The 13,809-nt window shown below is 38.0% G+C and overlaps 1 protein-coding gene across 4 annotated transcripts in view; it reads right to left on the bottom strand.

Moving 5' to 3' along the window:
• LOC133528380 (uncharacterized) overlaps positions 1-13,809 on the bottom strand; it is a 563,200-nt gene that overhangs the window by 39,385 nt on the left and 510,006 nt on the right. For all 4 annotated transcript variants that reach the window (XM_061865752.1, XM_061865750.1, XM_061865751.1 and 1 more), the window contains exons 3-5: positions 5,634-5,833; positions 4,190-4,291; positions 2,566-2,648 (exon numbers count right to left, since the gene is read on the bottom strand). In XM_061865752.1, the coding sequence (XP_061721736.1) occupies positions 2,566-2,648; positions 4,190-4,291; positions 5,634-5,833 (385 nt within the window). The remainder of the gene's footprint in view (positions 1-2,565; positions 2,649-4,189; positions 4,292-5,633; positions 5,834-13,809) is intronic.

The raw sequence follows: 13,809 nt of genomic DNA, 5'->3' as shown, positions 1-13,809 counted from the left end.
AAAACGAAGAGGGAATAAAATGGAGTAGGGTTGGCACAATAATTGTCTTCCAACCTTTAGGTACGAGGTCTCAAAGCCTATTACATCGTACGTGATTTGGAAAAAAAATATTTTTTATAAGTAGTTTATTTTCTTATGTATTAATTATGTAGTTCAAATAAATTAAAATCAGAAAGGATATATATAGTATTGTATAAAAAAGGTTCAACCGGATCCAGTAACAAGTCAAGGTTTGTCTACTTCTTCAGTCAGTCCCTCAATGCTGAGGATCGTAACATCATGTCCTTCTGTTGAAGACCAGATTCCTCCATAGGCTTCTATTCCTCGCCAAGCGCATGGCCTCCTGCAGTTTTAATTGCATACATAGGTGCAGTGATTTGAGCGCACCTTCTAGTAGGCGGAGGGCCCTGAGGTCTGATGGTGCCTTCGAATTAGCCCGTCATAATAACTTTCTCCAGGCTAACCAGGGAGCGACGTGAGAGATGTCCGAAGTCTGAAGTATTATGTTATGAGTAGCTCTTCCAATATGGACCCGTAAAAGCCGGCGCCAGTACCGTCACGTCTGAAATTATCGATACGAAAAATGTGCCAAAAATATGTATACACTACCTTAATATATGGGCAATAAAGTCGTGTGTACATATTTTTGGCACTTTTTTCGTATCGATATTTTCAGACATTACCGTATCACATCTCAAATGCGTTACGTTACATACGCTTAATCAAGTTTGCTCGTTTAGTCCATGTCTCACAACCATAAAGAAAGATTGGGAACACCAGATAACGCACAAGTCTAACCTTCGTCTGTTTCAATATACCTCCATCTATCCGGATCTTATCTAACTTTATTAATTATTAATAAAATAATAAACTCTAAATTCAATAGTACATTGTGCAACGAGGTCTTTAGATGCACGAGATCCGTAGGTTGGAGTGCATTAAAGACTCGAGTTTGCAATATTCTTACTCCCTAGCTAAACACAATGATTTCATCACACTTGCGAAGAAAAAACTAAATTTTATGCGAAATAATTCCTAAATATGATGATATTGCAAACATTCGTCCGCCATATTGTCATTCTTTGACTGGTTAGGTAATACATGGAAATCGTACCAAAAAAGAGGTGTTGCCTTACATTTTTTATATATATTATTATTAATGACAAATCCAAGTTTTCGACCTCGAAAGCCCTTCGGATCATTTCGGATCGGAGGGAACTTGTTAAAACTCGCATCTCCTGCATATCATTGATGGACCACGCTTATCTTCTGAATCCACAGCACTTCTTTTGCACCCAGCGTATGTGGTAGCATTTCTTCGTCAACCTGATCAGGCAGGTCGAAATCCTCATCTGATGGTGGATCATCAATGAATGGTTTTTCAATATCGGCACACGGCTCTAGTTGCAAACAGCTGAGCATTTGAGTCCTGCTTCCCTGCAACTACAACTGCTGGTACAATCTTTTTTGCAGTGACAGTTAGTTCAAAATTTTGCAAACATTTGAGAAGCCGTAGAAACTATTTGGCTCTCTAAGACTATTAAGATTATATTGTCAATTAATTGCAAATTTTATCTTCTTGAAAGTGTGCATAGTGATTTTGCCGTATCTCCGGTTCTCGATGGATTTTTTTTACAAAAACTGAAAAAGTCCTAAAATTGAATGGATTTTCATGTACAATGATCCCAAGGGCTTTCGAAGTCGAAAACTTGGATTTATTATTACCATTTCATCACTACCAACATATTAAAAAAACAGAACTACCTCATTTGATGTTAGGCAAAATGTACCAATTCCATGGACTATAGGGATCGAAGGCACAGACCTATCCGACATTCAGCAACGATTGGAAATTCTGTAATTTTGAAACGGCTATTAAATTAACTAAATTAAATATTTTTTTAAGATATGCATAATAAATAAATTATAAACATCAGTATTTTAAACGTAAAACTAATTTATACCTACTTGGTTCGTATTAATTACTGACAAAATTAAAAAAAAAGCTGTAACTCTCTCGGTAGTCAGCTTTTTTGCACAATCCATAACTCCAGCAGGAATAATACACGCCTTTAACCTTCAGTATACCTGCATGAAATAAGATTTTTTTCGAGCAAGTGTGATAAAATGATTATAAACGCAATATATGTGGGTATACTAAGCAACAGATGGTTCTTTAAAGAACAGTCATTGACCCCTACTTTTGTAGTAATGTGATAACGCGCTCCTTCAAAAGGAAATCATAGTGTCTTTAATACTAAATCATTTGCGCTTCAAAATTCAACTTTTATCTAACAACGTCACTACAACTATTTGAAACCATTAAAACAGTGCCACTATGGTTCTCATGGAGCGTGTTTTAAAAAACAGGCTGAGGGAGTCAATCTTTGGAGGGGCGAAATTAGAAAACTTTACACTAATGCGTAAAAATAAATTGATTTTTATAAGAAAAACCTGTTGAGAAGTTTAAACGCGGCTACTTGAGACAAACCCTCAGAAGAGGCGGGTTAGAGAAACCACAAATTCTGCCAAGATACTCGTACATATACTTGTACATGTACATACCTGGTGCGGAATTTTGCGATTCGCAAAAATCGCCGGTGAAGCCCGGCGTGCACGCGCAGCTCACTGCCGCAGGGCCCATTTGACTGCGGACATACAATAATTGTGTATATTGAAGAAACATATATGGAAGAAAGAAGAAAAAAAAAGACAACATAATATTGAAAAACAAAGTAGTAAACTGCAGTAAAAACCAAACAGGCCCAGATAATTCAATAATTTCCCAAGCCCCAAATAATATGTGCGCAATTATTTGCATAAAATATCGAAATTAATGATACGTGTGTACATAAATCATAACGATTCGAAATTATAATTATAACAGATAATTGGACTCGGTTTTATACCTGAAAAGATTTTATATATAACAATAAAAAGAAACCTATATGGAAGAAAGAAGAAAAAAGACAACATAATATTGAAAAACAAAGTAGTAAACTGCATTAAAAACCAATTAGGCCTAGATAATTCAATAATTTCTCAAGCCCCAAATAATATGTACTCAATTATTTGCATTAAATATCGAAATTAATGATATGTGTGTACATAAATAATTACGATTCGGAATTATAATTATAACAGATAATTAGTCTCGGCTTTATACTTGAAAAGATTTTATACGTACACTGACATCAGAATGATATCTAAATGGTGTCATTTAGTTATCGTGCACTTCGCTCGCACTCGTCCGCACATGTAATGACGCGAGTGAGACGCACGATCTAAATGACATCGTTTACATTCATGCTGATGTCAGTGGAGATATGTACGTTCGAATCGGCGTTCTACTTCAACCGCTAATGCGGTATAATGTTTTGAGCTTCAGTCTTTTTGAAGCGCTTGTAAGTATAGTAACAGATGTTACGTTTATATTGAAAATGCGTGTGTTTAATTCGTCAGCGGTGTATGCACGTCGACGTCGAATGTTACTGATATTAAGATCCAGTTTTTGTAAATTTAAAATAAGCTGAATAGCCTCAAGTTGGTATCGATGTGATAAATATTAGTACTGTAATGTTGTGCTTTCCGATCCCATTCTCATTTCGGTAATAGCAACATATGGTAAGTTGAAAGGAATATGTTGTGTATACATCGACTGAGGAAAATAAGTTTACATCAGGTACATGATCAAGCTTGCGAAGTTCCTCTCATATTTATACTCGCGAAAGTGTTGTGTCCCGACAAACAAACGACAAACGACATCCGCCTGACAAGTTCTATAGTTTGATTGATCTCGCCTCGCTACGTTTAATAATATTTCCACTCAATTTATTGTCAGTTGAACAATTGGCAAAACTCAAGCAACGATTGCTCGGAGACATCGCGATGAACTTCTCCGGCGTTGACGCCCCCGAGACCCAGCATAAAATGTAGTCTAAATAGGACGGAACCACTTCAGAATAATATGCATTTAACTTGTAACGAGCGAAAGTTTCTCAACAAATATCGAGGTTCCAGCGAAATAGCACCGCGGTCCGCGCGGAATTCGTTATACTGAGGAAATTGCACAACATTAAAGGAAACGAGCGACCGCTTCTCGTTTAAATGAATGCAGTGAGAAAACGGAAATGTATAATTCAGGGCACCACCCGCGACAGTAGTTATTAAATAGATGTAGCTGAGTTACCTGCAGGTCCCGCCATTTTTGCACATGTTGGTCCGCGGGCAGAGTGGGCCAACGCCGCAGTCCGCACCGGAGTAGCCCTCGAAACACGCGCAGAAAAACTCCCTGCCGAGCGGAAAATATTGCGAGCTGAGCAATAAATTTCGTAAAATACCCGCGTTGAAATGTCCGTTGCGTCGCGATATGAGAGGGCACATTTTAACCGTGCACGAATTTGTAAACAGTGAATGATGCCACTATATTCCCGCCACTGGATCATGGTGCTTGTCATCGATTCGCGGCCGTTTTGTTCAGCTTCGCACTAAATTTTCACGCTCTATTGATCGCGATAATAGGTTTTCGAGTGGGAATTTTGCTGAAAAATTTGTATCTTTTAAAATTGTAGATTTATTCCTAGTGTTTTTATACTGCGGAAAATGTTGACCTATTTATATCTCTGCAATTCCATTTAGGTAATATTTACGTATAGTGAAGGCATCGATCAAGTTAAATATTTCTCATTGATTTAATTATCATATCATAAATTATGTTTGGCTGGATTCAAAATGCTTTAATAAAACTTTATAAGTTTACCTTAGAAAATATCTATTCCATGAACACTAACTTGAAAGAGAAGAAATAAGCTTTTTTGACTCATACTGCAATTTGATGATCCAGATAGCAGAAATAAACCGCTCCTAATATCTCAATGATGCTGCGGCTAGGCGTTATTTTATATCTGGTAATTAAAGTGGCATCTCTTATTTTAAAAATCTGGAGTCAGACTTACCTCAATTAATTTTCTCTCAGCACGTCTGCCTCAGATTCAGAATAGTGTTATTAGAGCAAGTACTTCTGGTAACTTAAAGAAATCGGTTAACACTAGGTGGTCGAAATATATACTTTTCTATATATCTTGAACTTGGTTGTTTACTTAATGCTTAGCCGAAATTAAAGAAAGAGGTTGCCATAGTGTTTTCATGCGACTAACGACCCAGTGACATAGGTTAGATAGCACGATCTATTGGTTACATGATATAAATGTTAAGAAAAGAGCCATATGTGTTAGATACTAAGAATAGGTGTTATAATGTATATAGTTGTTATTTATTTTTAAGGCTATAAATTGTACGCTCGAAGCGAGCAACTGTTGATACATCTTTTATATTTTACACCTTTATATACACAGTTTACAGTAAATAAATTACTTACTTACTTTGGAAGTATTCACTAATCGTATATTAAATATATGTATAAATCGTAATATTTAGATAGTTTTGAAACTGAATACCGCAAATTGTCTTAGCTGAGATAGTTGTGCTGGCTCATCTGTAGTCGTGGCTCGCGTAGCAGTGCTCGCGTGGCACTCAATGGCGCTGCAGGAGTGCCGGCCCGGCGGCTCGGAGGGCCCACGCACGGTGTACGTCTTGTTGAACCCGACCACCGGCAGATAGTTGTAATGACTCACCTGTGGTCTTGGCTCGCGTAGCAGTGCCCCAGCAGTCGGCACTCGATGGCGCTGCAGGAGTGCGGGCCCGGTGGCTCGGTGGGGCCACGCACGGCGTACGTCATGTTGAACCCGAACACCGAGAGCAGCCCCAGTGCCCGTAGCTGCGTGCCCTCCAGCCTGTTCAGCTTAAGCTCCACTACGAGGACTGGGCTGTTGATCTGCAACAAGATTATTTATTATTATTTGTATCTCCTTGGATTTCACGGGCCTATAAATCCCGGTCTTTTGATAGGCTTGCGTGGGGATATAGATCCAACACGTAGAGGCCCCTTGGAGAGATTTAATGTCATGTAGAACGCCTGCCGGACCGGTCGCAGCAGGCATTGGGACTATTGTAGAAAAAGTGAACAGTAAAACGGTCTATGGATTGAAGTTTGGGTGGACAATGAGACTGGGTTATTGCAAAGACGTCCGGACACCTGCCATAACAATGTTTTCACTAGTTATCGAGGCAGGCGGTGACTTGCCGCCCACTAGATGGGCCCCTGAGACTGCCGTGTCGAAGACGACCAGGAGCAACACCGGTGTGAGCGGCTCAGGGGTGTCGAGAGGTGTACGCCGCTTTCTACTCAGTGGCTGTTATCCACTGTGCCAACTCGCGTCTTATGCAAATTTTCACTTCCACCCCTGGAGCATTTAGCTCTAACGACTCCTCTCTGGACGGCCAATGAAGGCAAGCCAGAGCTGAGAGTCCTGCGGGTCCCCTTGGGGTCCACTCCGACCGACGAAGACACGCCGGAGACGGAGACCCTGCCCGACTTTCGGGAGTACTCGGGTCCGTGGGGTCGTTACTCCCCAACAGCTCGCCACAAGCTGATTATTATTATTGGTTTGTTACGCAATTACCTATAAAAAATGAAGAAGAGGTCTGAAAACCCACTTTGTTTTTCGAAAACCAGGGGAAGATTTAAAAGGCGATATTTTATGTGTTCATAAATTTGTTTATATCAAAAGATTTGCCTGAATTGTCAATGGAAGTATAGTAAGTTTATTTAAAACTGGTAATATTTATACAACAGTATAACATTTATTTTCACTTGGCAGATCCCTTATAAAATGATAATGTTATAAATAATATGATTATCAAATACCAACTAGATTAATATTTTATCTCTTCAACAAAACACACTATCGTATTTGCAAAAATACACGTGTGACATAAAAGTTTTTCGTTCTATCCTTATTCAAATTGAAGCTTTCCGGTAAGCTCCAGCACTAGGCAAGTAACGGAACATAAGTCCGCGTCGGACTCTAAGAAATGTGCTGTCGAATTATTTATGAAGTTATTCCTTCAGCTGTCTTCTGGCGACTTCTCAACTAAGAATTACGGACTTCGAAGTAAATGGGATTTGGCCGTCTCCCAAAAACACAAATTATTGTTTTTTCTTCCCCTTCGCTAGCTGTTGTAAGCGAACTGTATAAGTAGCTTCGTTAGTGGAATAATGTGACGTAACGAGTTACCATTTACGTTGCTTCTGTCGACACTGTTTCGTTTTTACGTTTTTTCCTGTGATTGTAAGAGAGCGTCTGTCATTTTATCTAATCCGAGGATAATAAAACGAAAAATGTTCCCACTTTCCGTTAATGTTTTTATCAGGACGGACGTGAAAGGAAAAACCTCACTCTTTAATTGAGTTAAAAGAATCTTCGTTGTAAAATGACGACTGTTTTTAGGGTTTCGTAGTCAAGTAGGAACCTTTGTCCTTTATAGTTTCGCCATGTTTGTCTGTCTATACGTCCGCGGCCTTTGTCTGAGATCGTTAGTACTAAAAAGCTGCAATTCGGCATAGCATAAATAAATCACAAGCGAGAAAATCGTGAAATAAAACCTACAAAAAAATCTTTCTTTTGTCATTTACACGTCATTTTTTAACACGTAATCTATCTAACCTAACCCGAATAGGGATCTCCAACAACCATTTCTTGATAAGTTGAATATTTTCGGTATTAATATATCATATCACTCTGAAAAGAAAAAAGACGATTAAAAAATAGTTTTAGAGTTATCGCAAAAAAGTCTTCCCTTCTCAGTAAAAAGAGATACAAAGGTACTTACTAAGCCCCCGTTCATTTTATTGTAACAGAAGGGTAACTACGGAACTAGGGTGATCCGACATACTCTTGACCGGTTTTTTTAATTAGATTTATTTTAATGTACATAATTTAGGTCTTTAAAGCAGTTTTTTTGCAAAGCTATTCACCAATTGCCTTACGACTATATTCTTAAGTAACTTTTGTTTAGACTAATCAATTAAGCGACACTTGCAATTGTTTACAATAATTAATTACCCAAGTTACTGACATGAGTGACATGCAGGTGACATGGCCTTTCATTATTTTTACTTAAATATCTATGTGTTAAGAAATATGTAAACGGGGATAACTATTAATTAAGAAAAACCGAGGGTGTGGTTCATAGATATAGTACCTTTTATGATCTGAGGTGTGGTTTGATATACGTTAGTGCACAATATTACGTGTAATATCTAAAACAAATAATCGTATTATTATAATAAGTTATTCGAAATATTATGCGAAATGGAATCTCATTAAATGAACTCTCGCGGGACGAAAGCATGGCATCAAACACGTATGCATGTTAATAAAAACATGTAATGTTTTGAAAATATGTGTTTCGTCGGTCCCATATTAGGATACCCTCCTCCAATTGAGGAGGGTTTCAAATCTTTTCGAGCAGTGATGTGTAGGGTTAGAGCCGGCGTAGCTTTATTTGACGTTCATAATAGCAAAGTAATATGCCTATTTGGAAAATTATCTAATATGATTATGCTATAAAGTAAAATAAATCTGTATCTTAAAATATACTTAATAAAAATGGGAACCGACATCAAAAATAAAATATACTAAGAACGACTAGCTTCTGAACGCAACTTCATGAGACGTGCGTAAAAAGTATTTGACATTGGTTACCAAGACCACGCGTTTCGAAAATTATTTTACACTTTTTGTTATCATAACAAAAAAATACTTATTCTCACTAATACCGGTACTGAATGCGTAAAGTTGATCCCGCTCATGTGTCCTGAGCTATCCTGTATAGCATTGGCAGGAGAGTGGCAAAAGTCAGGCCAAAAAGCGTACATTTACATTTACGCGAGGGCTAACTCTGTCAACGCTTTTAGTTACCCGACCACGCTTTCTCTAATTTTAGTACCTGATTGGATTTAATTGAACAATCCGATAGGATTAATCAATGTAGACACGTTGATGTTAAGTTTCATGGTTATTAGAGCTACTATTCGGTTTGGTTGCATGTCCTGATGTTTTCCGTTTGTCGTTTGTCTGGTATGAAATAAAGTCACTTGAAGGTGCCAGTCTATTTGCGAAAGCATTGCTTTGCTACGAGAAATAGGTAGTGTTACTGGAAAATCATCTTGATAAATTGAGTAACGGATTTGAACGTTCCAATCGCAACAGCACAGAGGCAATGACAGCAGCTTAATTTATCAAGGAAATTGACAGAGACATCGTCTGTTTCCTGCAACATGCAGCATTTCACAATATTGTGCACTTATGCTTGCAACAGGAATAATGAGAGCTCTTGAATTCTTCAAAAGAGTAAGTAGAACAAGAGTAACAAATTACATACGCAGCATGTGCCGTGTTCGCATATCGTCGAGCCAAAGTAGTTGGTATAATTACAAAAGTTACCTCAAGTCGCTCGCGATGAGTTACGCTCATGCAAGAAGCTGAAACAATTCATACAAATTATCCTCTTTGGCGTGCATATTGCGTAAGTCCGGTTTCCTTTGCTGCGTACCCACACGAAATTACCCGATTTAGTTCACGCTGGTAAACTCGAGAGGCTTACTAAGTGTATTCTTAATGACAGAAAACAGGCATATAATATAAATGGGACTTGATATATTTACATCGTTATACTCATATTTATATTTTGTTGTTAATTATTTTTCAGATTTTGCAAAGGAACCGTGGTTCAACTTTGGTTGCAGACACAGCACGCACGTATTATCATGTAACTTCTGTAACCAAAAATGTCGAAATCAAAATGTTTGTCGATATTCGATTGTCCACTTGGATGGGGGCCCCCAGATTAATTAAACGATCATCACCAAGCTTATAAAGGTAGGTAACTTAGGTATGTACAGTAAGCAAAGCTATTATCTTGGCATACCTACAGATTTGTATGTACAGTCGCCATCAGATATATCGGAGCGGGCAAGGTGCCCACAAATATCTGAAATTGCCTCTATTGTCAAGGCGTTAGAGTGCGTCTTCATATATTTTTGAGTACCTTGGCCACTTCGATATATCAGATTTTTTTTATACCACGACGGTGGCAAACAAGCATACGGCCCGCATGATGGTAAGCAAACACCGTAGCCTATGGACGCCTGCAACACCAGAGGTATTAGGTCTTTTTTGAAGAATCCCATACTGCAGCCCCTCGGGAAAACCTCGGCAGGAAGCTCATTCCACAGCCGAAGCGTTCGCGGGAGGAAATCTGATGACGACTGTACAAAAAAATAGTATATCATTTTTGTTAAACTAAGTTGCCACGCATTACGCAAAAGGTATATGTACACCTAATATGGTATGTTGCGTGGTTGTGGTAATATGTATGTTGCGTAATGCGTGGCAACTTATGTAGTTTAACAAAAATAATATACGTAACATACCTACTCTGGTATTAGGTATACATATACCTAATACCAGAGAGGTATGTTGCGTAATGCGTGGCAACATAGTTTCACAAAAATAATATACTATGGTGCCTATATACGTATAGGTATTTAATACTGAGTGCAACAACTGGTTTTTCGTATTCTACATACATTGTTTCCTCTATAACAGGAAATCTTACTATATAATTAGTCATTACATATAGGTTTATACACAAATTTTAGATGTATTGAATAACCTGTGCGAAATCTCCATGTTGAAGCCAAGTCCAGGGGAAGGATTAAGATAATATTGTGCAAAAATGGTTGGGCTTAAGCTGCCGACGATTAACATTCCGCACCTGGAAATGTACCGGTAAGCCGGGCTTAGCGTGATTTATAATATTACTAGCGGCACCTGGCTGCGAGGAGTCATTCTTTTTGTACATCAATCATAAATAGCAGGTTACATAGGTTTTTGGTGATATCTATAGGGACGTTAAGCCTATTAGAGACGTTGTGGTGGTTCTTAATATCCTTAGTCTAGAAGCAATTTTTAAGTATGAATATGAGTTATTTTTTGTTCTTTCCAAACAGTCAGCCTGTTTGAGGCAAGAGGGGTTAAGCTTCTAAGCCCTTCGATGATTCTGATAAGTGTCAAAACAAGGTTGTAAATAATACCTAGTTTACACGATACAGGATCTAGCAACCCGAAAACCTATTCTACAACATTGTATGCAGTTTGCTTTGAAATTGTAGACTGTTGTTTGTCTTTCTGCATCCATTTACCTTCATTAAGCACCATTTAGTTAGACGGGTCAAGAACATGCTTGCGATTTTCGTTACATTGTGGTATTTGGTCGATCGACTGAATTAATTGTGCTCTGTAGTTAGCAATATATCGAATATTGCATGCGAGTCATTCAGTTCTTGAACCGTCTAAATGGGGCTATATGTAATAAAAACTCATTTGTAGCTGCATTGATTTGACAAAACGGATACTTTGATGAAGAATGGCCAGCGCTGGTGACTTCATAAGACATGGAAAAAAATCACAAATACTATAACCGCTACGAAACACCTAGTGCATTGCCAAACGTAGTGCAGAGTAAGCGGATTAAACGCCTACGCAAATCATATGTATAATTAAATTATATAAAACAGTCTTAATGTAGGTACCTACCTACCTATTTCAAATGTAATTGTAGACTATTAGAAATAGGTTTACCAACACTGATTCGTTTAGAACAGGAAATCTTTTACTTAAAACTTAACAAAATTCTTTGGTTTCTACCTAAGAAAGCGTAGTCTAAAAATAATCAACCTTATCCTAAAAAAAAGATTAGCACCGCACAAACAACCGGGGTGCTTCAAATGTGTATTATATTCGAAACCAAATGAAGCGCCGGCACGATAATGGCCGAAAGCGGTCTGACGCGAAATTGCGGCTCCTCTTTGCATTTATAGCACCGAAAATGAAAGATCGCGGATGAAAAATAGAAGGTAGGAATACCCGGGAGTCAGCTTTGTGCAGTCTGACTCCTGGAGTTATTAGGTTCCTTTTAATGCCAGAATTAAATTGTTAACAGCGTTTCTCGAACATCCTGAGTTGGTTTTTTTTTTTTTCTCTTCAGGTCCAAAAAATTGTTTTCTTGGTTTCGTTCTGTGAGCGCCAGACCAACCCGATTCGAAGAATGAAAACGATAACGATAAGTTTTGGTTTAGATAAGTTATCATTTAGATATCGTTTGTATGTCGTATAATTGACTGAATCAGCTCGATTCGGGCAACCAATGTCACTTTGACGTTAAAAATATCGTAGATATCTTATTGGGATCACAGCGGAATCGAAATAAACGTCAATTTTGACATGTCATTTAGTTATCGATCTTTTAAAGTTCTTTCCAAGATCTTAAACGTGTTTTAATCATTCTTCTAATCGGGCCGCCAGTCTCTCCCAGAACGAAGCTACACATGACCTCATCGCCGCGAAAAAATCCGGCACACGCGCATCGGCAAACATGCCAGACACGCTGCAGTAGCGTGACAGTCATGTCATGAGGGTGCGAAATGAGTTATTATACATATTGCACCCTCATGCTGCTGTACGAAATTCGTACTACGAATTTCGTCGAAAATCTGTCAAAGTTTTCAGTTTTTATTAGTTTTTTGAAACTTGCCCTGTGAGTATTGAGCTGAAATTTTGCATACATATGTAAATCGGATGACAATGCAATAAATGTTATTGTGACATGGAGCTGATCTGATGATGGAGACAGGAGCTGGCCATGGGAACTCTATGATAAAACAACGCAAACTTATTAGAACTTGTTAGAATTGTCTCGATTAGTATTAGTTGCCCGTAGAAACAAAAGTACAGTGAGCGATAAAAGCTTGTACCAAAAATGAAAAGGAAAATGTAACTTATTATTCTATATTCGTACCTAATACTTACCTACCCTTAAAAATCTTGAAAATGGAAACCTGACCAACCTTGCAACTATCAAAGTGACGTGAAATTATCTACATTGTAAGGACATTTTTTACCACTGGATTTGGGAGGGTGCTAAATTCATATAGTGCCGACCACTTCACTGACATTCCGATCAATTGACATTGACATCGATGAATGCACAAAGTTTGAAAAAACTGTCGTAACCGTTTAACTCGGATGAAAGGCACCATTTCAGTCTCGGACTATCGGCGCTCTCGCTGTCTTCTAGCGCCAAACTACCTCGACAGAAATGGGAGCCTTTCATCCCTTGGTTAACAATCTAATACTTTGCCAAAAATATAATTTTTGGTACAAGCTTTTAACGTTGACTGTACTTTTTTACCACAGGCAACTAATACTCATCGAGAGAATCCTAAAAACCCCAAATACAATTAGGTTAAGTTGTTTCATCACAGAGTTCCTATGGACACCTCCTGACTCCATCATCAGATCAGCTCGATAGTACCATAATATACAAATAAGAATTATGTGCGAGTTGTAATACCAGTTTACGAGAATAATGTTGCTTGGTAACTTTTGTTTTTTACTTGAAATGTAAGGACAGCTTCTTTAGCCAGTTGCTAGCTTCGTATTGGCTTTGACCTCGCTACGTTCGGCAGTCTATAATTCCTTGACCAGCAGTTCTTATATTCCCGGCCAGTTGATGTACACTTCTCCTTTGATGTTTTTCCCAAGGCCGGTATGGTAGATCCACAAAAAGCAGATACCCGTACGAAGCAGCGGAATTCAGCACGTCTTTTAATTTCACAGAGCCAAGCAAATATTGATATATCAAAATAAATCTTAAATAAAACTTGTAGGTATTTAAGTTTTATTAAATTTACTCAACTTCAATATTTATTTAGAAGTTTATATTATATGATAATTTCATTTCACAATCAACAAGTAGTGACTATTCATTTCTCTCATGAAGGGATCAATTTGGGCTCTGGATAATGGAGATCGAAAACTAGTAAAACTGGAAGCTTAATTACTT

Source organism: Cydia pomonella, chromosome 19 (genome assembly GCF_033807575.1).
Source record: "Cydia pomonella isolate Wapato2018A chromosome 19, ilCydPomo1, whole genome shotgun sequence".
NCBI classification, from domain to species: Eukaryota; Metazoa; Arthropoda; class Insecta; order Lepidoptera; family Tortricidae; genus Cydia; species Cydia pomonella.
Note: the sequence above shows the minus strand (reverse complement) of the source record. Positions and strands in the feature narration are given on the sequence as shown.